Source organism: Neodiprion virginianus, chromosome 5, assembly GCF_021901495.1.
Source record: "Neodiprion virginianus isolate iyNeoVirg1 chromosome 5, iyNeoVirg1.1, whole genome shotgun sequence".
NCBI lineage: Eukaryota > Metazoa > Arthropoda > Insecta > Hymenoptera > Diprionidae > Neodiprion > Neodiprion virginianus.
The window spans coordinates 18,883,552-18,909,352 of record NC_060881.1 but is presented as its reverse complement, the minus strand read 5'-3'; the positions used below and the strand labels follow the sequence as shown (position 1 = coordinate 18,909,352).

The 25,801-nt window shown below is 36.1% G+C and overlaps 1 protein-coding gene across 5 annotated transcripts in view; it reads right to left on the bottom strand.

Annotated features, from left to right (window-relative positions):
- Positions 1-25,801, bottom strand: part of LOC124306165 (sphingomyelin phosphodiesterase) — a 46,659-nt gene that overhangs the window by 11,234 nt on the left and 9,624 nt on the right. For 2 of the 5 annotated variants that reach the window (XR_006908542.1, XM_046766469.1), the window contains exons 2-7: positions 7,240-7,349; positions 6,723-6,925; positions 2,869-3,165; positions 1,904-2,296; positions 1,384-1,556; positions 798-1,160 (exon numbers count right to left, since the gene is read on the bottom strand). Coding sequence is in view for 4 of the 5 variants with exons in the window: in XM_046766469.1 (XP_046622425.1) it covers positions 798-1,160; positions 1,384-1,556; positions 1,904-2,296; positions 2,869-3,165; positions 6,723-6,925; positions 7,240-7,315 (1,505 nt within the window). In the remaining variant the exon portion in view is untranslated. Of the gene's footprint in view, positions 1-797; positions 1,161-1,383; positions 1,557-1,903; positions 2,297-2,868; positions 3,166-6,722; positions 6,926-7,239; positions 7,350-11,152; positions 11,384-11,895; positions 11,921-12,916; positions 13,180-25,801 lie in introns of those variants that run through there. The other 3 variants (XM_046766472.1, XM_046766473.1, XM_046766470.1) reach the window with 3 other exon arrangements.

The following is a 25,801-nucleotide window of genomic DNA, read 5'->3' as shown; positions in this document are numbered from 1 at the left end:
AATTCTTATTCGTTTCTGTAGATATTATTCAAAATTTCACCCGATTTCTAATGTTAATTGCAAAGATGTGAGCAATTCTAATTACGTATCTCTGAGAACTTTCTAAGTAATAGTTTCTCCGAATTAGATGAGATTAGTGAAAATTTGATTACTTTATTCGTATTTTCCATTTAGGAATTAGCGTTGATCGTTTCTTATTTGATGAATGGAATAGGAGTTGACTTGTTGGAAATGGGTGGAAAGTATTCTTGATGAGAGATGGGTTAGAAGTACATTTGACGGAAGACGAAACAGAAGAGGGGTTCTTCACCAAGTCGACTACCTTTTCTTATCCTCTTAGATCTGTCCCGTAATTGGTTATAAATACTTAAAGGTACTCTCTGTGAATTTTTTAGATTTGTTAATTTACTCGTTTCGGTAATGGTGTTTTTTTTTTAACCCGTATATCATGGAAGAGGCCGAGTTGGTGGAGAACGCCTCAGAGGTGAGTTTTATATAACGAGTGTGATCCTAGGAAAGGTGCGAGAATTCAGAACAATGGGGAATAGAATAACAAGTGGCGTGAGGCTGGATGGAAATAGGAGGTCAAGATGAAGACTATTACGTTACTATATGGAATGTCCAAGAGTTAGCAAGTAGAGGCAATAGGTGGTCAAAGAAGATGAGGAAGACGTGTGGCGGTACACCGGACGTAACAAATGGAGTAAGTATAGTGCATTTTGATACTAAAAACTTGAAAAACTGTAGCAAATGAGGCAATTCCAACTTTCCAAAACCTCATTATACATCGCACTCACCGATTAATGATGTGGTAATAATTCCTGGACCAGACTTTAAGGCAGTCGGAATGTCCCGGCGGAATGTGGCCGATGATGTGCACCTTTTCTCCGTTAATTTCCGCCCCTTGAAGTTCGTAAATCAGCCACTGGAGTTCGCTGACTGGGTCCGTGCTGTTTATCAACAGCCACCAATTCTTGTTGTTGCAATAGTTCATGTTGACCGATAGAATTCTGAAACCCGGTCTGACCAATACAGAGTAAAATGCTCCACGACGAACCGTGTGCGATACTCCAGCTGGCAGCCATCTTCTCCATTCCTTGTCCAGCTCGTCGTACAGCCATGATATGCTGTTCTCTCTCGGAACGAATGGCGGGGGAAAACTGAAGAGAATTGTACAAGATTTTTAGGCAACCTCGACAAACTTTGTACCAACAAGATTATTTCGTTATTTCGTTGACTTTCAAGGTATTTTTAAGGACCTTGTATGGTTTCAAAACAATTTCACGGTATTTGGGAGGTAAGAAATTTCGATGGTTTTTCAAAGTCTTGCAACATCTTGTTTTACTATTTCGAAATGTTTAACGTTCTTTAAAATTGTGTAACCTGTTGACTGGAGCACTTTCGTGATTACCAAGCGCAGGGAATATCGGCACTCCAGGAAACATTTCTACCATTTGCGACACAGTGTCACGTAGAATTTTCAGATTTTCTTCCCTTGTTTGGTTCCATACGTCGTGAGGCGGCAGGTCTCCCGTCCACAATATGTAGTCTATGTCCTGTGGGTCATAACGACAAAGAACGGTTCGTCAGTTGATAGACGTAGAGAGCGGTGAAGAGACGAAAAAAGTAAATCCAGATAAATTCATATGGCTTGAAGTGACTCCAAGTGACCTCAAGTAGCTGCATGACTACCAGAAGCTTGTTCAAAAGACCTAATGTGACTAGAAGTCGATTCAATTGATATCGTCACGAGTACATCTGCAGACTTTAAATATGGAATAAGGGTTGAATAAGAAACTGCTGGTATTAAACCTGCCAAAATAAACCCCCGCAAGTTTCACTGCACTCTCAAAAGGCCTCTGCATCTTTGTCACAATGATTGAAAATCAGGAAGTAAATTTACCGAGTGAGTTTCCGTAATGTGTTTCAGCATATGATCGACAGTCCTCTTGGGAGTATCGCACTTCCTGTAATCGCCCCATCTTCCTGCGGCTCCGGAAGCGGTAAGAGGCGCTCCATTGGTCAGACGACAGCACAACGGCTCGTTGCAGTCAGCATTTGCGCCCTCCTGGTAATAGGGGTCGTAATGAGTGTCCGATATGTGAAGGACCTTGAAGGTCGGTGCCCCTTCCGTTGGAGGGATCGGTGGTTGGATTGGCGGCTTGTTCACCGGGGGAAAAGCCACTTCCCATTCGTGTTGAGGGTTGTATGCGTCATCGCAGGCGTCCCCAATCACAAAACTGCATATCTGGGAGGGGCCCAAGCTGATTTGCTTCAGAACGTAGATCACTTCGCCCTGATGGTGAAATTCGGGTTTGAGAAGGTCTGACAATGCATTAAAAGTACCAAGAATTTTCGTAACAAATTTCACGGAAGAAATTTAACGTTCAATATTTCAGGAAAAGTTTTGTCATATTGGGCAGTCTTTGTTTTCATTCTTTGGCAAAAAAGGATTTAAGTATAAATCAATTGCCGAAGGTTTTGGAAAACTAGGTATGATCGATATTTTGTGAAATACTCGGACTATCGTATCGTGCTTTAATATTTATGTAGGTATTTTGTTGTACCATCTGAATGCTCTTAGATAGTATTTTTTATCCAACAACTGAAAAGTTTTCACTAACGGTACTTTGACAGTGTTCGCGGTAGTGAATTTCAGATGATATTCTCACTCATTTCATATGGCAACCTGTAGAAACTGTTTCCACCGTTTTTAAAAATCATACTTCATATACTTGGAATCTATAAGTAATAATCTTATATTTTTTATCAGTCACTATCGCTTTCCAATTGCAAAAATACTCTATAGATGGAGTTTTGCGTGAGGAAAAACCGAATTAAGTGATTGAATAATCAGAAAGTACTCACTCCGAACAGCAGCGTGACGCCTTGGCAGACTCGAGCGCTTTGAATTTTGAGGGAAATGCAAAACTGGTAAATGCTGGCCATGATCTCCTCGTCAGTTTTTCCGCTCTTGATGTAGTGCTGCAAGAGGCCGGCGCCGACCTTGCAGGCAGTACAGGAGACCTTTGACATCACCGAGGTCTCCACCTCCATCATGACTTTTCGAAGATCCAGTAGCTTCAGTGCCTTGTCGACGAAACCAGATAGGTGGCCACTTTTTTGCGAAGACTCCAGATCCCAAAGTGTTCTCGAATAGTTCAGCTAATTGACGGGTTGAAGATGACCGAAAAAACAGAAAATGAGATCGTGAGACAAAGTTTAAAACATTTCTTACATTAGTAAACAGCGTATCTTTTTATAGGGTATTTATTTGATCACAGTAAAGTCATTTTGCTAAGAAAACCGTAATCTTGCTGTAAGGCAATTTCGCAATACTGACAATCTGGTTTGCAATTAATCGATTAAAACGATTTTTCTATTATTTTCACCTACTTCTACAGCCAAGCTGTTCATTTTTACAGCAAAAAGATCAATTCCAAATTGTGCTAGATGTCGCTAGCGTTGTGACCGAGCCGCATGGAGGGGAGTAATCGCTGCTGAATCAAAGACGAGACTTTAAATGGTTTATGTTTGATGTGTACCTTATCATTTATTTATTTACATGTATACAAAAGGTTTAGTCATGATTTGGTTTCCATGAAATAGCGGGTTTAGCGGTGGTCCACTGTATTAGCGGTGGAGGAGGCAGCTGAGACGAGCAGTTGTGATGCCTTCAGAGGTGATAGCAGTAATGGAGTGCTACGATTATACCGTGGCGAGGTGAGCCTAGCTCTTCTTACGTCCCAGAGTGACAGCAGCACGCTGAGTCGCCTTGTGAGAGGCCTTGGCGAGGAGTCGATCTGCTGCAGAACCCAGTGAGCTCGTGGATAGTGGTACAGGTCCCTTGGACTACGGAGGCAGGAGCCAGGGTGGAGGTCCCCGATGATGCAGTTGATCAAAACCTCCTTCTGATATCATAGCGTAGTTGTAGGACTGATTTGCTAGCCGTATCACGTGATGAGATCGTTGGTTTCATATCCTAGCCGCGGCTCAAATTTGACAGCGGGAAACCTGGCAAGCCGATTGCGGGACGCGCCCGTGGCTGCGTGGGTGGCGTTAGCGGCGCGCGTGACTTAGTGGTTCATGCTCGCTGCGGCGCGCGACTGGAAAGTGGACTCAGGAGCGAACGCATGAGTTTGCGGGTCTGCGCGTTGGTCAGCGCCGAAGTTAGTGGTGTTTCACAAGTTGGTCGTGAACAAAATGTTTATTGGGCCCAATAATCATACGAATTAACCTCTACATTTTAAGATTTTTAAAATTGAATCCAACTTGGCGAATAGAGTGTTAGGCCATTTATATAACAGTTGGAAAATAAACGGATTCACGTTCAACTGGGCTTGTGTAATTTCAATCAATGCTTTTAAAAGACCATCTTCAAAACCTAATAGCCTTTGATTTTTAGAAAAATCGATGAAGTGTCTTCCAAGTTGCGTTTATGGCGAATTTCTGTAGGTTTCTCAGATCCAACCTAGCCCTGAAAACTCTCAGTTCCTAGACTGTCGTAGACGGTGAACTCAGAGCACAAACTACTCTACCATCATTTTGTTGCGCGTGACATGGTTCTTGATGGCTAACAATCAATGAAAATTGTTTTACAGCCGAATTATAATCGCAAGTGAGCAAACGGCGGCCATATTGGTTTCAACGCGTTCGTCGGAATATTCTTCAGACGGGCTTGCATGGATTTGATTCATCTTGAAGTTGATCCGTGATATTATGCACTCAATCATTTGAAAATTTTGAGTTATTGGGTTCAGATAAGCGAGGTTAATTTTAGATTCGTATATATAAGAATATACTTTTTTCTCCTCGATAAACGAGAGAGCCAATTTGTCGGAACGCGAATATATTTCTTCCGAGTTACGTGAAAAGTCCGGATAATTTACTCTTGAATTTACTTCCAGCCAATGTGTATCGAAATTGCAACGCATACAGTGCGGTACTTGCTGCGCATTTAATGGGCGATCAGGCAGAGTTGTTAATGCGGCATTTACGCATGGACTGGTTCACTATACATAGTCGTGGAGAAAGTATATTTTGATACCAAAAGTGAGAGTGCCTGTATGATCTTGTGCAGGAGTAAAAAAAAAGAGCAACGGAAGTAAGGAAGGAACCTTTACATAGATATATATGCATACGCTCGCGTTACACAGCAGCATCTGTCATACGTGAAAGTTGATTTGTTCAAAGCATCGCAGACAGCTTTCTTTTCTCTTCCTCTTACTCTTCGTCTCTAATTTTCGATGATATTATTTCCATTTTCATTGCAGTGCTGCACAACATAATAATACACCACTTTTCTCATGACTCATCATTTCTACTACTGGAAAATTTTCACGTCAGATTCATTCGTTCAATATTGCGCACTGTAACGGAAATACGAAGTATCTAGAAACGGATTTCCGGTATGTATTGCAAGGAATCACGGCACAGAACTCACGATTAGTTAATGATTCCGGAATATTGAAAGCCCCGTCGTCTATTAAATTTATTAAATTTTATTACGGAATAATTTTTGTATTTTCTAACCGACGTTTGATCCATATAAATAAAAATTAGATCAATTTTCATTTTAGGTATTCGCATAGTTTTTGATATATGTATAAAATACAAATAATTAATACATAATCACGTTTTTGTGTGGCGAATATTTCAAATACTTGCAGTTCTGTGTTCGTTATATTAATAAGGGCGCATGTCGTCGCATGTTTGTACACATAATCCGTTTTACGAGAAACTTTAATACATATCTTGTTTAAGCTTGCTTTTACTGGGCCTAAATGTGGTAAGAAGCCACTCTGGTGCCTACAGATAGGTAACTGGAGTTACAATTTACCATGTCAGGAATGAAATTGAAACGCCAGGTTGTCTATCTGTAGATGCCGAAATGGCTTGCTTCCACGTTTAGGCCCGGTACAACAGTTCGTGCAATCCCCGATTGACATTCCGAAGACTTTATCGATATTTGTTATACTAAACAAATTTATGCGCTTCTTCCTCAAGTCAAGTCACGTCTCACGATAATGTAATGTATTTATGCATTCATGTTAGATTTTACAGCAAATTTATTACTTCTCAGTGACATTTCAGATATTTGGTAGGAAAATAATTTTGCCAAAGAAGTTAAAAAATTCATTTCACGATTATTTATAAATGTTTCATTTTTAGTTTACTCAGAATTTAAAATATTTATTTTCTGGGAAATTCAGTTATTCTAGAATATTGATTATTATAGTTTTTTAAAATTCAACGTTATTCAATCAATTTCTATTTGTTAATACTGATTTAGATAGTCGTTTATGTGGACTCAACTTTATTTGTGATTGGAATTGCGAAGAGTTTTCTAGACAAAAGTAATATTCAAATTGTCGTCTCAATCTTTCTTTGATAATTTTTAGAAAACGTTAATTTTAAATATTTGTAAATTTCTGAAATGTATTTTTCAAAAAATAACTATCAGTGAGTATGAGAAAGTTTTCTCTTTAAAATTCTCCGAATTATTCGTACAAATGCGATTAAATTTTTTTTAAATTGTTCAATAATTTACCCACTATCAAATATAACATAAAAACATTTTAATCCAACGGCTATAGGAAAATTTCTGCAAGACAAAGCATTTCAAATATGCGTCTAGTGAACTGAAATCCTTTTCACCCAGTTATTTACGCTATGAATATTTATCAAGTAATAAATAGATAGGCGTGATCCAAGTTCCTCACTCTTAACATTTGTTCGGGAGATGTTCTGTTAATGACGACTTGTACGTCCTGAAATTCGCGTATAACGCTGCTGTTAGGTAGAAGCGGAACACTCATTCTCCGTGCAATTCTTTCTTTAGCAAGTAACCACTCATCAGCAAGGCTCGTCCAGTTTGTGTTCGCTATTTCCGTTTCCCTCTTCATTCTTTCTCTTGCAGGACTTCCTGCGATCAGAAACATGGAGTAAAAATCAATTCGAAAAACAACGAAGATTTAGTTATTCTGTAAATTTTTTCTCTCATTTTGTTTCCTATATAATTCTTAAGTTTGTATTTTAAATTTTCAATCTAGATATTACCTACAGTATTATTGGAAAGAATTTCGGTGCTCAAAATTTGTCAAAATCGAATTAACAATAAGAATTATAGTGATCAATGCTGAGTTCCGTGACGAATGTTCTTTTTTATTGACGGAACTGATTCGAGGATTCGAAATTTTTGAATTTGTAATGTGTAACTTAAATTATTTCACCGCTTACCAAGTGCCAGCCATTGGATGGCGGCTAAACAGAAGAGGATCAAGCCGCTTCTGAACATCCATATTTGATTTGGCATGCTATTTTTGTAATCTTTGGTATTTATTTATGATCTGAAACAGAAAGAAAACAACATAAATAATATCTCACATAAATAGAACAGTGAATAAATGATTTAAAATTTGAAATAAATGGTTATTCTGATAATCTAAAATGATCAAGTATTTTTCAATTCGATGTCATTTATTCAAAAAAATGTGCCAAATATTATTGTATATACAGAACAATTTGCGGGATAATAATATGAAAAATTTGTATAGATTTTTCAAGACATTGTAGCTGTGCAAAATCTGATGATAGAAAAAAAAATTCACCGTGAAGTATACGACTTGAACCCATTCTTCATTATGATTCAAGCATTTAATGAGGGATCGTTCAATAGATCCGGAAGAAATCTGCAATATATTACGATCGGTTTACCAGTTATGTGAACACGCGGATCTTGCGGAACCAGCGAATGCTGCTGACCGACATTTTATTTGGGTTGACTTGCTGAACTGGATATTAACAATCGGGAACCTGATTCTTACGTATGAAAATAGAGGACAACATTTTTAACGTATTAAAAAACTGCGAAAAGTTGATTCGATAAAACAAAATAAAGGTTTGATTTCAAAGGACAGAAAAATCGGCCTTTTCTTATATCAATAATTGATAGATTACCGAAAGACTACAAGTAACAAGTATTTAGGTATTTCATAGAACGTTGTTGCATTATGTCAAAGTTTCAATCATCGAATTAAAATTGAATATGAATTGTATGAAGAAATTGATTTTTAAAAATCTTGCACATTTTCTTGAAAATCAATCAACAATTAAGCCCATAGAAAATATTAAACACAATTAAGAGATTTTGTGAAAAGATTTTAACACATCATGTGAAAACTACGTTCTGAAACATTACAAAAGTTACAATTTTCCTGGAAGTTTTTTTGAAACTCGATATGCCAACATGTGAAAACTTTTCATAATATTTTAGTCTCAGAGCCTGACAGTGTTATCAGAATATTTTAAAACAATCGTTTTGAAAACGGTTAGATTTATTATCGTATTCCTTTTTAATTCATCGAATCGCGATGGCAGCATGGAACAATTTTCTGCATCTTTCGTCAGTAACGATCATTCAACAAGAACTCTGCGAACCCAGCTTGGGCGCGGTTGGTAAATCAGTTTCATTACTTATCTGCCTATGAACATGGATTTTTCGGTTTGCGATCAATCGTGGCAAGGACAGGGATTTCTCACGGTTTTTTTTTTTTATTGCTACTAGTAAATTGAAAGGAATTTCGGGCGCATGATCTGTCGTTGACGAAACGCGAAGCCCTTACCCACCGGGCATTGCATCAATTGTCGGTAACCAGCCAGGCGAGAAGATCGCTAGAACTTCGGATAGAAGACGGACAGAGCGTTAGTTAAGCTGCAGATACGTTCAGGAAACGGATTTACGGTAAATAAAACGTCTTGATCTTCGAACGACTTGGATTCGTGACTCCTAATTTCATATTATATGCGCGAAAATACAAGGTTGTGGTTATCGACTGAGTCGAATAAACAGCAGATAACTGTTTCAAAATTTGTATCCTCACTATAATTAAGACCGTTTGTAGTAAAGTGAACGTTATTTAAAAAAAATTACAAAAACTTTGAAATTCGAAATTGGATTTCTGAAGTACTGCGATTAAATAATAATTTTTGTACTTAAATGTTTCAAATTTCTGCAGAAAATGAATCGAGATTCATACATTACACATAATATGACAAATTTCAATTAGAAACATAAGAACCGGTATTCCACTTATAATGTGAAGTATTGAGGATATTCAATCTCGAAGACAAAAATTGAAGTGTCACATTCTTGTCTTCTAACATTTACCCCAAAAAGGTATTTATTAACGCAAGTTTTAATTGTGAAGTCAGTGCTTCTTTTGACTTGTTGAAAAAATCTAGAACACAGCAATAACTTTGACTTATCGTACCGTAGATTCGACTTTGTTTTTGTTTTTTTAAATTGTTTGCATCGAGTATAAATTGGTTTTGTAGAGAATTTTGAATTTTAAAAGGAACAATCATCCTCTTGCCTGAGTTTTGTTTTGCTGGGAAAATGGAACTACGAAATTCCCTCGTGCGTCAGAACAAGTTCGGGAACGGAACGCAAAAAAACTCGTTTACGACTGATGAGATGCTGGGTAATTCCCGCAGCTTATTCCATTTCCCGTTCCTCGTTATCAAATTCAATTCCGTGATTATCAAGATCCTGCTGTCTGATCTAACTTCAGAGCGTAGATCCGAACACGGGAATTCCGCGATGTGAGTCAAAATCCAGAGTTATTATAGTTGGTAGCATTTCGCGTCTGCCACAAGGAAAAAATGGGGAGTTCCCTCTGAGTAGGATGGTTGTTTCCGTATTTCATTTTGTAATAAATGCTGTACATGCGTTGTGTGAAAAATCAAATAAAACAGAGTCAAAAGATGTAATCAAAATTTTAGTCGTTCTTCAGGCATCTTAAGGATATCTTTAAAAATTTCACAGCCGTCTTCATGAATGTTTCTCGTTCTTTGAGTGCCTTGTGAATGTCCCTGAAATTCCCAAAGACCTATTTTTTGATACCTTTCATAAGTCTTGCGGATACCTGCACGTGCCAAATTCAAAGTGCACATGGTATATGAGTGAAAAACCTGAAACTCAATGAAGTTATAATACCCGTAAAAGAATGCTGTGTTGTTATCGATTACCATATAAATATAAGAAACATGCTTCAGATACTTATATAAATTTCAAAACTCAAGCCTTCTTTCATTGGCGTCTTAAATATCTGACACATACTCGAATTTTATATGTAGAAAAAAAAAAAATTACAGACGCATTGGGAGTTTTTACGGCTGTTGCATTTATGTCATACACAATTTGGGCGTGTTTCAGCAAAAGCTGGAAAGTTTTTTTTTTTACAGTCGTATGAAGGGTGTTTCATAGTCAGGGTGAAAATTTATCCGTCCTTCGTATGACAGACAAATGAGATGAAAAAATTAAATCTTAAGGATGTCGGGAACTGGTATTCAAATCTCTGGTGATTTTACCTCTAAAAAAAGTTTGAAAGAATCGTTGAAAAATTGAGATGTCGTCCGTATTTAATACATTTTTTCGTCTTTTAATTAAGCAGTTCATTTTCTACTACGTTGAATGACTGGTAATTCACGTCGTTTGGTGTCAGAGCGATTGAAATCGAAACGGAACTGACCTCCTCGACGGCCAGTAGTTGGCGATCTGAGCTACCTTATGTTACCACTTTAATTCGAGTGCCGATATATGTGTCACTGGCATAAGAAGGCACTTTAAATTTCGAACGGCGAGCCGAGACGATCAACGGTTTTGCACCTGCAAGTTGGTACCTCTTAGGTGCCATCGATGACCTGCAGCGCCACGTATGTGGGTCACTAAAAAGCGGTCAATTCGGTTTATACAGAACAGCAGGCGCGATTTCGGAACACGTTCAACGGTTATCGAATCTATCGAGATTTCACAAATTTATGCAGTGTTTCCGATTTAATCGTTGAACCGGTACTGATCGATAAAAAATCATTCTATCCACGAAGAAACGTCAGAAAACAGATTCACCAAATTATCCAAAAATTTATCCCGTCTTTCCGAAGGTGTTTTCAAGGATTTTTGTATCTTCAATTAAGTCGTAGATTGATTTGAATTCAATCACAGCAACGTCTTTGGAGTCAAGAGAAATCCTTTGTCTTAATTAATAAATAGCTACAGTGTAAGAAACCTTTTGTTAGTGAAAAAAATGTAGATAGGTATGATTTGGTAGAATGAACGATGCTTTTCTCATCAAAATTGGATATTACGTACCAGTTGAAATTGTGATTTTTTTCCTTTCATCCGTGCGTAATTCAAGGTTGTGATCTACTGAAATTCAGCACTATTGTAGCGACAAAGGCATGAATGTTGAATAAATTGTAAATTCGAAAGTAACTTCTTATAACAGTATAGAGACGAACTGGACGAATTCAGTTCATGAACCGTCCGCAACTACCATCGAACGCAAAGCAAGCTGCGTAAACACAAGTTGGCAATTGAATGAATGAACTTGATGGCAGTGGCGTGCTGCATCGGTAGTTTTATACGCTTATCCAGTCTCACACCATCACTGCATACGCAACATACAAACCGTGACTCGGCATTGGCATTAAAACGTTGATATGCGAACGTTCTAAACGTTCAGGTTCGTTGCTGGATTTTCATTCGGTATCACAACTTACAGCGTACAATTGAAAATGTTCTATTAAACATTTCACATGGTCATGGTGAAACAATTTTCCACCAGGTGGCATCCACCGTACTCGAATTTCTCGCTAGTCTAATGTAACGCATCAGCGACGTTTCTCCTATTGTTTACAACATGTTATTGTACACGTTCACGCGTAACAAGTATTTCACATGCTTTTACTTTATCGTGATATGCTGATTGCAGCGAAAGGTTGCGAAACGTACACAACGTATTCGACACGTTGCATAACGATTTGACATTATGTGCAGTTTAATGTGTATAAAATATTTCCGTGTGTTCTTGAATTATTGATTGTGCAGGCTACGTTGTTCGGTTGATTACGCCGACGTACTGCGTCATATTGCACACACTAAACTCAATTCTAGTTACACCGCACCGTAGATACTTGTTATACTAAATTATAGTCCAAACACATGTGCCATGTTTGTGTTCTCGCGGTTCAACACGAACGTATAACGGTGCTGATTCCCCGAACCCACTCGCATAAAAATTAGACGAACTTATTTTAGATCAAGAGTGAACCTCATACGCTGGTGCGAAATTTATGCCTAACCTCTCGACAGAAAAATTTCACTAGCTTGATATCCAGTTTTAAGGAATATTTCGGAGGTGAAATCGTGGCCTAACCAAATTTGCTATCACATTATGTCGCGTAAAACAGCGTTCGATGAATATCGCGTAATGCATACGATCTTAGTGCCAAAATATAATTCCAAGCGGGTCAATGGCGGCCATATTGGTTCTTATCTATCAGCGTTTCGGATTCACAGCTGTGTTGTAAATTTTGTTACTTTTGAGCCGATCGGCCTCATTAACAAATTTTAACTTCTAATTATATGTTATAGGTACAATTTTCTCACGCTTTCTGTTGATTCCTGTCAGAAAACTGATCGCTCCATTTTCTTAGAGTATAATCTAAAAAAACTATCGTTACTGTGATGTGACAACGAAATCGATTTCTGTAGGTGTTACTATTTTTACTTCGATTTTGTCGGTTGTTACTTCTTTGTTTTCAGTTGATATGCGTTTACATTTTGAGTCACAACATTGTCGGAAGCAGATAAAAAAAAATTGTAGAATAATTATTTAAAAAAACAACGTTCTTTGGCTAATTCTAAACAACGTAATACTTTAACGTAGACGTTGGGAAAACTTCTTGCTCCCTTGGAAAGAAGTGTTCGAGTTGCAGAAAAAAAAAAAAAAAATCGGAACTGGAAAGGAGGAATAAAAGAGGGCCGATCATCATGATGGGATAGACACAAAAGGATACGATGGCATTGAAAACAGGCGAAACTGAGACGGAAACGACGGCAAGTGATACACACCGTTATGTGACCCACAGGCGCGATACCACGCGGTCTTTATCCTACTGCTGGTGGTGCCTTTTCTGAATATAAGGTGCCTCCATCTTTCACGGCATCTTGTGTATTTCATCAGAGTCACGTGATTGTGGGTAATACGCATGGGTAATTAATTGCACATCTCAATAAGTAGCCCAACACGTTTACAATACTATTATATACACATATAGCAACTTTAAACATACCGCGATGCAGACAAGTTATGTGATGCAAAAGCGGAGTAGGAAAGTAGAATTGAAAAAGTTCGATGACACATCAAATTCAGGTTCGTAATATTTGCGGGTTTGCTAGAAGAAAATAATGAGTTTATTTCGGACGCGTTTTGAACACCACTTTGCACAAAAAGTTTCTTTTCTTTAAATGTGATTTTTTTTAAAACTACAACTCGAATCTTTTCAGCTTTGCTGTAAATAGTGAATATTTTTCAAAGTTTTATTTCATTTTGCCCGATTTTCGTATACTATTCTTCAATAATATTGAAAGAAGATATTTCCTTTGCAGAGTTTTCTCGTTCTTTTCTTGGTTTCTTATCCACTTTGTTTCATTTCCAATTTACTTTTCAATATGATGCATGAATATGTAATATTCTTCTGCCCGGTTTTACGTATAATGTTGAAATCCATAATTTCGATTTGCAGTTTACACAGATCATTCCAGAAATCGTTTAAGAGGTGTATAATGTATGGACTGTAACATCTGAAACGTTTATACACGCGTAGATGCGAACCGTGTACTATATTATGTACAACACTACAACTTTCGCCGATCGTACTGTATTCCCCCCCATATATCTTCGTCGATATTTTTTTAGGTTACGGCGATGCGTAGATGGATCACTATCACTGTACCTACACAAACGAAAAAGCCACGCGTGTGCAATTATTTCAAGAATTACACGGCATGCACATAATTGGCATGTGGAATATAAATGTATATTACAGGTATCGTTTCCTAGACAACAGATACGTGGAATATACCTGATAATTATTATAACATTTCACGTCTTTAAAAATGACTTTAACTGACTTCGCGTGATACTTAAATTTTCGTCAAAAAAATTCTCAACGATTTTTACGAAGCGTTGAAGCGCTGAAGCGTTAATCGTTTGTCTTAAACAAAAAATGGAAAATACAAAAAGTATTTAACAGAAGCTTGGCCATCGATGCTTCGTTTTCTAATCGCTGCAAAATCGTTGAAGATCTAGTAGATTCGTTCGATTTCACTCTGCGATCGCACGTTTTATTCAGAAGATTACATTTTCGAGAAATTTGCCAAATAAATTTTATTCTTATTATATTGGCAGTGTTACATAACTCATGACCGTCGAATCAATCAAATGGACGAGTGGTTGAACTTTTTCGGTATTAAAATAATTTTTGGTTAGCTCGTTTGAAAATTTGTATTCTGAATATTCCCGGTTCTACCATAGAATTTTGTTTTTCACCGATTTTGAAATTTATAAAAATACCTTTTATTCGACTACCGTGCTATCGGAAATAACATGTTATTTCAAATAGACTTTCACGTTAGATTTTGTCGCAATCGGTACCTGCATAAATTTCATAACGCAGGCTTCACATATTATCTGTTCATCAGAATTCCACCGAATTTGTCTTTCGTCACATGATAATACAACGTAATTAGTATACGTTTCGTTTATTAGCTTTCTGTTTCGGAATATCAACTCTTTATCGTGATTTATTATACGGAATATTTTCAAATGTAAACTTGAACACTGCAGCACTTCTTAACATATGTTACACCTAGAAAAATGGAGTGCAAGGTGCCACAAAATTATTAGTAGAATGTAACATACAAGTCGACTAAAATTAATTCAGGAACACAGAAAATGATTATACATTTTCAATTTAGTTTGGAGGAAATTTTCACTTCGGACAAATTCGATTATAATTGTCAATTTTGTCAACGAAATGATAAAAACAACTTCGTTCATTCGAGTAAATATTTATGTAGAGCAGATAAACTTTCTACCAATTTCATGAATTATACAACTAAAATTTAGTTGCGTTTAAGCATTTTCTTTGTGCGGGTTTACACTATACTCGTATTACGAAATAAAATGGTGAACAGCTTAAAGGTCGAGCGGGAATTCTTGGGTCATATGTTTGTACAATTTCTAGATCATCGTGACCGTCACCGTGTTGACATAAACTCTCTCACGTAATTTCTTCGCTACTTGTATTTCGTATCTATTTGCTTAGCCTTGTCGTTTGCGATTGGTTTATTATACTTGGACGGTAAGATTCAAGAGGTGTTTGAGAACTTGTATCAACAAGTAAAAATACAAAGTCCGAATTACAAAATTTATATATAATTTTTGTCGTAGTATATACAATACGTTCTAATTTTTGGAGGTCTTCAAGTGCCTTTTACGTCCATTTATTTCGAATACGTAAAACGAAGAGAAGAAAAAAAAAGTTGAATAATTTATCAACGAGTTTTTTTCACACAGTAAATTCAGCATTTATTATTTCTTATTTTTTTCCCTTCACATTCTTTCTTTATATTCTTCATGACATCTTCCACATACCGATCATCGATTTTTTTTTAAATTCTCAAAGTCGAGTGCGCGGAATAAAGAATAAGACGCCTGAAATTCGACACATCAATGATACATGCCTGACAGATAAATGTGCAAACGTGGTTGGCTTACGCGATTGTAATTCCCGCAGACTAATCGAAGGAGAATGCAAGAAGAATTGCGGGCAGAGAAACGTGGCTTTCGTGTTCATCGCGTTTCGCGAATATATATACATTATATATACACGATGCAGGTAGACACGAGTGTAGCATTAAGAAGGCCTGACCTGATTTGCGAATCAAATGTGCGGGTTACGTTGCACTGCGTATAGTCTACGCAAATTGTGATAGCATGCTTGAAACTCCGACCCATTCAGTAGTTGTATAATGTGTTGTATTGGTAAATCTTGGTGAGCGGTCATTGAATGTAAAACGTATATTTTCGTTAACGTTTCGGCTCGGATAGGGGCCCCCCTCAGAACGATCGATTTTTTATTTGACTGTCAAGAAGATAAATTTCCTCAGTAAGACATAAACTTCTATGGATATAATACTACTGAAAGTTATTATTTATTGTAGATTAGAGCGAACAAATCGTATATCGGTTGTGATTAAAAAAGTGTATAGAACTTGAGGAGTAATTTACATTGTATGAGAAAGAGGATTAAGACACTGGTCAGAATCATAAAATACATATTGGAGAGCGATGGTTCTTCGAATAGGTTGACAATAGACGTTAAATAGGTTAAAAAAGGAGTTGTACATTATTTTATTACTTTTGTTCGTGACAGATGGTTTAAATAAATTGGTTCTGAGGAGGGTCCCCATCAGGGCTGAAACGTTAACACTATAAAAAAGTGTTTTGAGTTGTGACCTTCATATCCAAGAATAACATTAGTCAACAAGTCATCAAGGTCAAGAAAAAATCGTTTTCGTTGACAATAGACATTGGCGTCTTCTCAAATTGTTAGAAAGCGTAGGTGTGTAAGAATTGAAAGTTAATAAATAAAATAACTAAATATATTCACAATGTATAAGTCAAAAGATTGAAAAGGTTAAAAAAAAGGTTTGGGATAGTTAAAATAGTTAAAACGATGTTGACACAACAATAATGGTGCCATTATCTCCCTATTCTCCATGTCTAAACAATTTTACTAAACCGTTTGAACCAACTGGTAAACGACAACTGCTGGGAGAATCAAATGTGACCCAGAGTGAGGGGATCCCATCTTTTCCCGAATCAAAGACAGTTTGTAAATCTGTTGAGTTTTTTCCTACAAACTTGACATTGTGTTTGGTAAATAACCTATTCAAATTGATGTCCTACTACCAAGACTTACCAATACATTATCTACGAGGTCAGGAATTTTAATCCTCCATGTATAATGTATTCTTTGTTGTACGTTAATATTTGGTAGAGTTGTTGGTTGTTTAGCTTCGATAGTCTCAATAGCGTGTCGTTCAAGTCACCGAATCAGTTTCATAATTTGGAATGAATTAAAGTCGTTGAAGTCACTTTGCACTTGGGTGAATTGACAGCAAGTCACGACGGAAGTAAGGACTTATTTTTAGTTATTTACGTGTACTTTGCGTTGTTTGAAGTTATTTCAATTCACCTGAAGTTACTATTCAATTTACGCAATGTCACGACAACTAACTTCAGCAGTAGCTTCAAGTCTTATTAATTTACTTCAACTTGCTTGAAACCGTGTGAATTGACTTGAATTTACTTCAAGTCATGTGGATCGACTTGAATTCGCGACAAGTTACTTCGAGGCTCGTAAAACTACAGCAACTAACTCCGGAAGTAACTTCGATCCGATGTACGTTTACTCAAGTTCTTCAAAACTTACTTCAAGTTTAGTGAAATCATTTCAACTAACTTGAGAAGTAATTTGAAAACGAACTGGAAATCGTGTGAATTCGCGAGAAGTTAGTTGAAATTTTGTACGATAACCTGAAGTAACTTAAAAAGTAACTTAAGATGCAACTTGAAGTTTTTTAAGATACTGCAAATAATTTGAAGATCTGTTAACTTACGCGAAATTATTTTAAGTAGTTTTAAAATCGCTTAACTCGCGTGAATCCATTTAAAGTCACTTAAATTTACTTCAATCATTTCAAATGACATAAAAATCTGTATGAGTTCAGTTGAATTTGTGCAAATTCATTGGCTTAAGTCTTGACGTGAAGTTTTTTTTTTTTTTTTTTTTGTATAAGTGGCTTCGGTAGCTTGAAATCTTGAGATCATCGAATCCCTGGATATTCAATTCCTCGAGAAATGATTACGAACTCTATGTGAAATATCGAGCTGTTACATATCGATGCTTCTAATTATGGTCATAGTTACCGATTGCCTAGAAATTCTGTATCATGCTTGTGTCGAGCCACCTGGACTCAGTTGTGATACTTGCGAGTGAATTTTTTCTTTGGTCATCGATATTCTTTGTCGATAGACAACGCACAGAGTAATAAGTGATCGATCATTCGATTCTTGAAAATTGGTGACTGTAATTACATAGCATTGCTGTGAGTCGCAACAAGTTACAGCTGTGGCAAAAATTGTACATAATTTATGTATATCCAAGACAAAGGTGTTCAACATCTGCAACAATCGTAAAAAAAGTGACAGGGGGCAAAAATAACATTTTCATTTTATATCGATCAATATTCAATTATTCCAAAGGCATCGTTGGACACTTATAACAAAATCAGACGTTAAGTTTTAGATTTCGGTAAAAAAATTCCAATTTCTACAGGCATTAAAATTGTCATTATTAACAAAAGAAAAACAATCGAGAATTCTTTCTCAATATTTCCGACTCACATTTAGATGTTTTTATGTTCTTTGTTTCATTTCTAAGCATATTGGTGTTTTTTTCGAAAAATGATTAATCCGGATTATAAAAAGCCATGAACCGTTCAATAACAGAAAATCGAATGATATGTCCTTCACGATTTCTTTTAAGGTTTTCACGCAATGCATCTTTCAATAATATTAGTAGCAGCATGTGAAAAGCAATGACTCACACTCGCGTTTGTGCACAAAGAATTTTTGATATCATATACATAATTCTTAATCGTATAATTGTAGTAATTTCATACAAAATCTGAATCACCATTTTGCATTTAAATTAGTATTGATTAAACCGTTGATCAACTAATTATATGTTGAGAAATTTTTAAAATCATCTGCTGTGGCCGATGTACAGGAAAAATCGTGAACACCTATTCTATTAATATTAAATTTATTTGAAGAATTTTCGGCGGTCGAATTCATACCTCAGGCGTTATCAGATTCACTTTGTTTTTCAACATTTTTGAAAAAATGTATTTCTGTATTAGGTAAATAAATCTCTGATTAACAAGTTATACTTTGCACTACAATTTACACATGTCGATAATTTCGTGCAAAACAATCAGTCTGAAAATAAAGCTTTTAAGGTTTTTCAAGATTAGATAATGTATGCGCGTGTTTTCTCAAGTTCGTCTATTTTGAAGTTGAACCATTGAACGTGTAGTCTGGAATATTATCTATTGGATCGAAACGCACGTTGAATGCCTGATTCGCGCACCGCGTGACGATTTATCGTGTATTTCAAATCACGACGAGTCAACTTAAATGAACGATCACTGCAGAATTTCCAACAGCGTACATTTACCAACGATTGCAACGACTGATTTTCACTTTCCAATTTCGTCAGACGTTCACAAATTTCATCGGATCCCTACATTTTATACCCAAGACTTTTACGCGACAGTTATTTAATATACTCTTTTAGCGATTTCCAGAATTTTACTTCAGCATAATCAAACCACGATGCATGTAATGTGATTAATAAAAAAATGCCCGATAAGTTCTAAGAGACGATACTTTTGCGGAACAGATTTTTTTTGGTTCTCTCAAAAATTAATTCTTGCACGCAACATTTTAAGAAATCAGTTTTCAGCATTGCCCAGAATATCGAGGGTTTTTGAAGAATAATTATCACTCGAAGATTGATCGTCAAATACTTCGCGGGTATCAGAAACGAGGAAGAAATGATTTAAAAAACAGTAGCTCATCTAAAATCGAAAATAAAACTCTTATTTGATTTTGTTCTCAATGGATTTACCTGTTATTTTTCTGAAACTCGTGTATACTTGAACAGAATTCCAATAAAAGCAGCAGAGCAAGTTGCATAAACATTTTTGAGAAAAGAAAGTCGAACGTCATCTTGAGAAAAAATTGTAAAATCTGATTTTTTCTTCAATTTATTAAAGAGAAAAATAATACAGTTAATTTGATCGGAGCTTATTCAAAGATTTTCTGCTCCTTTTTTCAAATGCAATTGTGCTCAGCAAAATCAAAGGTATACGAATGTTGAAATAAACCTCAATTATACATAGCTATTTAATTTTCTGAAATCACAATTATCCTCACAATTATTCCCAAAATTCTGAAAAGTGAAACTGTAATACTGGTTATAAAGTTTTTCAAGAAACTTGGAGAACGAAAACAGTGTTTCTGGCAAAAAATGTTCACACAAAGAAATTGAAATGAAGAATTTTTTACTACAATAGAGAGATAATTTTTTTATTCAGGTTATCCGTTCAAAATATTTGTTAATAATTTTACTATCGGTTATACGTAGCGTCGAAACCAAATTCTCAAACAATAAAGTGCAAGTAAATTCTCACTCGAAATTCCGACAAGTTGCACATGGCTATTGAAAAACGACAAAAACAAAAGTACCGTTTCTCTGACACCGAGTGAATAACTTTACATATCTATCGAGGCATAAAGAAGAAGGAAAAAAAGAACACCACGAATTTTCACCCGGATCTGCGAGCTGCTAATTCGAAGAAATTCTTTTCTTTCACCGTTGCCGTCTTCACGTTCATACCTATAATATCCACGAGTCTGCGTGCCTTCGTTCGCGGTCTGGAACAACGAACACGCTTCTTGTATAAATATCATGTTCTTGAATTTTTTTCTTTTCTGACGCCGAGGCATATAATACACACACCCGTACAAACATATACATATTGAAATCAGTTGCTGACCGGAATGAATACGAACGTATGTTTACGGTCACGTGATACTCCTACTCTTACCGACCGAGCAATCGGGTGCATCGCTCTTTTGTAGCGGTATTCGGGCAAGTTGCTCATATCCCGAAAATCGTCAAAAAGGAACGAACCAAGGAACGTTCGGCCGTGCGTCCACAGCTGATGGTGAGATCATCTTTTACTTGCGAGATTATTTTAATTCCTAGTTCTCGTCTAGCGACCTCAATATTGCGTGAAAACAGTCTAACGGTGGCTCATTTCACTACTCATTCTTTCCGGCATTGCGCGAATTATCACAACTAGGCACTTTTTGGCCCCTGAAATGCGGGAAATGAGTAAATAGCAACGCGTGTCAAAAAACCACAAATTTTGATTACGATTTTCGGGATACGAGTAGCTTTCTTGAATTTCGCTACAAACAGCGATGCACCGTAGAAATATGAACACTTTCCGTTCGTTTGTTCATTTAACAGAGGTAGAAAACGGGCGAATTTTCTCGGTCGGTAAGGGTAGGACTACTACATGACCCTGAAGTATGCGGATGAATTGCAGGCGTGACTGTAGAGGCATTTTTGTGCGGGTGTAAACGCACCATCACTCGCAATCGCTGAAACCTTGTGTACCTGAATGCTGCGGTGATCGACCTTTCCTTCCACGTGGGTTCAGAATCTTGTTTTTTTTCATTTCCCTTGTTCGTTTGGTTTTTTTTTTTTTCCTATCTTTTGTCGAACGGCAGGTAGACGAAAAGTATTTTTATCTGTTTGTCAGACGTGTTGGTGCTGTTGCTGCTTCGATGCCTGCTAACGCAGTGCGGTTATTGATGAAAGTAGACGCAACTTTCTTCCAGCACGGATTTACGTTACCTCGCATATACACGTCAAATTATGTATAGTACGTTCTCAGATTCGTGCAACAAAAGCCAGTTTCAGCGACTAGTCGAATAAACTCTTGCCATTTCTTGCGAAAATCTGTACGGTTCTCTTCGGAGTATCCGGATTGCGATCTTGATTTTTAAGGTGGGAGTATGAAAGCGTAGAAAGAGATCAGAAAATAGAACGGTCACAATATCGAGCTTTCCGAGATGCGAAAATCTATTTTATAATATTTATACAACGTAGAAAGCTGAGGTATGGAAAATTCAATATATAGATAGGTCAAAAGCAGGGAGTAATAAGTATGGAATCGTCGGAATGACTAAGAATATAATCAAATTGTGTCGATTAAGGGGACTCGGTGGTCTAGAGCACGAAAAATTCACCTATTTTCACAATTTTTTTTTGCCATTAAAAATTTAAAAAACGATGTTTCACTTTTTCGGGCTTATTGCTACGTTTATTGAGCATACAAAAAAAAAATTTTTTTTTATTTTAAAAACAATATTTATTATTATAAAAATGCCGCTGAAGATGACCCTCTCGAAAAATCGGACCCGGACGGCGTAGGTGATTTCGAGACTTCTACGCATCTGAAACACAAAATTCAAGAAGATTCTTAATCAGAAAGAGTGCAGTTATGGTCGGAACTAGAACAAAGCGAAAAAATTAAAAATTGACAAAATGGCGCGTATTTGAAAAAAAAGTTCGTAAAATCGTGTCTTTTTCACTAGTTTTTTAGTGTAAACAATAGGAAATTATTTAAATAAAATTATGATTCCAGTTCCGACGATAGTCATACATGTTGTGAACAACATATCCAAATTTCAAGTGATTCGGTTGAATAATTTTTTTATTTTTTATTAATTTAAAATTTCAAATAAGTATTTTCTCAAAAAAATTAGACTTAAACGTGCACTTACGGTAATCTGCAATTCCCGCGGCATACAATATCCCATCAGTCTTCTCATACTCTTCTCTCATATTTTCACTACAACTCAGGTAGACAACTCAGGTAGCAGCTGCTTTTCTACGAACGATAGAACTATTCACCGAGCGGACCGACCTTTCTACTTACTTTCGCGCCGACCTTCAATGGGCTGTAAAACTTGAAATACTGTGAATATCATTGCCAAATTTTCACAGTCTATTCTTAAGATACTATATTTTCGAAATATTGAAAAAAAAATCGATTTTTCGAAAATTCTAGACCACCGGGTCCCGTTAACGATGGTCGATACATCCAGATCGTTTTTCGTGTATCAATACTTTGAATGAATGTTAATTGTTGGGAAAATTCACAGGATTCCTGGTTTAGAAAAATAACTACTCTTCTTTGTTTCTAATGCGACTCGCCTCTCGAAATGAGTTCGAAGTGATTCGATAAGATTTTTGAATCGGTCGCGGTTAAACTTCAACTGTGAGATGAGTCGCTGCTTGCAGATCTATTACCTGAAGGTAATCGACTAATCTTCAGTATGTTTTGCTTGCGAGAGAGTTGCGACATCTAGCGGTGGTTCAACAATAGTATTTCAGATTTTATCGTAGGAATTCGAAATTTTACCTAGAATTCAGAAAATCTGAAAATCCGAGAATTATTCTTAGGTGTTGATATTTTTATGCAAAATTTTTGTTAGAAACGATTCATTTGTTTCTGACCTTGACAGAAAATGATTGTTTTGGAATTAAATTTGCGATGTATACGTTCAGTATAGTAATTTCGAATTATAATCAATCATTTAAACGGAGGAAATCAGCAAAGTCATTGTGTTTAGAATTTATGTCACAAACATTATTGCGTTAAATATATCGTTTTTTTTTAGATCAATCTGACTTTTATAAACAGTACTTCGACGACCACTGAGTTATGTAGCTGGTCATTGAATTTACCGCGATACCGCTGTTTGGTCAAATGTTATGTAAGTAAACCGTATCATTATATGCGAATAAGAGAAATAAAAATAAAAAAAAAAAAAATAAGACAGCTAATGATAAGCAACTTAATCCAGCAATTATACTGTATATGATAAGGAATTCAATGGCAATTCGTAGATGAATCATATTTTTTGCAACCTAGGTTTGAAAATCATTTTGTATAAATCATCGCACTGATTTTGTGCAAGACAACGAGATTGATTGCTCAATTTTGTAAAAACCAACGTCAATGAATGCCTCAACTCTAAAAGTTTTTTCGATTCTCTACTTCTTTTCCTTTTTTTTTTTATTCAACACTGTTCACCCGAATCGATGAACTTTCGTACAGATAAGCTAATAATATATATTACGTAAAGTTTACGCATAAAACGCAGTATTTTTCCTGTTATATCGTTATAAAATAAATTTTTAGGCTCTTGGAGACCAATTTTTTCTTGATATCTTGAAAACAAATGTATTTTAATGAAAAATTTTCCCTAAAAATAGTTTACATAAATATTTATCAAGAACTTTCCAGTTCTTTTATTGTGAACTTTAAACCAAAAAAGCACCAAGCAAATTTACTTTTATACTCGTCTCCTTTTTTCGTACGATACTTAAAAAATTTTCAAACCGTTTTATTCGTCTTACACTTTTCTATAACTACGCAGGTTCTATAGTTATACTCACGTTTCTTCATGTTTGTTTGTATCGTGTTCGCGTTTCTGTCACTAATAATTTAAAAGAAGCTGTGGCATTTTTTTATACAGTAAAAATAATACCCTTAGGGAATTTTGCGTGCCGGTGGCAAATTTTTTGCAGCGACATTGCACAAAATCTTAATACAATATGGTGTATAGGAATTGAATGTAAATAGGACGGCTGAAAAATGTAGCGAAGTCAGTTCAGTGTCAGATCCACACATATTAAACTGGCTGCGATTAATTTTATCTTCATATACAAACTTTCATCGAATGACGTGTACTACGAACATATATCTAATGTAAATGTTTATACACCTACATATATATATTTATATACATGAAACCGCGATTAAAACAAAAGTTGAATCAACATGCGATTGCGGGTACAAAAATGCTGAACCTTTCTTCGGTGTGCGAGCAGCTGCTGTTGGAAAGAAAGAGAGAGAGAGAGAGAGAGAGAGAGAGAGAGAGAGAGAGAGAGAGAGAGAGAGAGACTCAGTCTACTCTCGTCCAGAGTTTAAGTGAGGAATGTGGCCTACATGACGGAATCATTTGACGATCAAGGTTCTCTCTGCAAGTTTGTATATTATATGTAACATGTATCTGATTATTTATTTGCTTGAGTTTGCTTGTTCAATGATCAATTGATATTTTTGTTCATTGTGCAGCTGATAATTATTGTCAACTGTATCGCGTTGCTCTTTCTCTCTCTCTCTCTCTCTCTCTCTCTCTCTCTCTCTTCATCTCGGCATTCGTTCCTCGAGAGAAGGAAAAACAAGAAAAGAAAAAAACGATGCAGATATCGATTTAAAACAATTAACTAGAAATTCGTCAATGTGTGAAAAACATTATAAACTGATATGTTATAAGTTTGCATCTTTATATCCAGAGTTTTTTTTTTTTTTTTATACAGTTGTGAAGCTTATGCAAATATAAACTAATGCGATCTACAAGTTACTCTGATTTATGTATATATATATATATATATTGTTACAAAGGGTGAAATCACCCGTCTTGCCCCCTTTTTAATGATCTAATAGTGTCATCATAGATAAAACAAGTTTATAAACCTCTTATGTCTTTAAAAAGAATAAGTTTGCTGCGTCAACTAACATTATTGTAAAAACAGTCTTGTTTCAGACTTTAAGCTGAAAACACGTTTTCTGCTATTAAAGCTTTTCCATAACATTTTATTTGCGCTTTTAATTGATTGTTTAAATAACCTCGCGAACCCATATTTATTTCGCAACTTCTTAAAACGTTACAATATATATTGTAACGCTAAATTCTGTTACCCTCGGATGAGGACTTGCCGTTGACACTTTGGCGCGACTCTCCACTTATTCAGAACATTAAACTATAACAAAATCAATCACGTTGGGCGCCAGACGCGTTAGCGTCGATTTTCAAACAATAATACGAATCAACAAAAATAACACGAAACCGTACGAAAAATAAACAGAGAACCCGTTGTACGGCTGGCTAGGCTCAGGTACTCACACGAACTGGCAGAGTGGCGGCATTCAACAACAATAATTACAGAATTAAAGAAAATAATGAAATGAAGAATGAACTCAAGTCAGGAAAAATGAACAGGTCAATCGATCATATATCGTAGAGAAGGTTACAGGGTTGAGATAGGCAAATGAAATGGTATCGATAGCGGTAGTTAATAAAACAAGCAATCGTCGTTCACAATAATTTCGGTAGAATAGAATTAAACGGTAGCTTTGAAACGAGAGACGGCAGTTAACAGAGAAAAATGA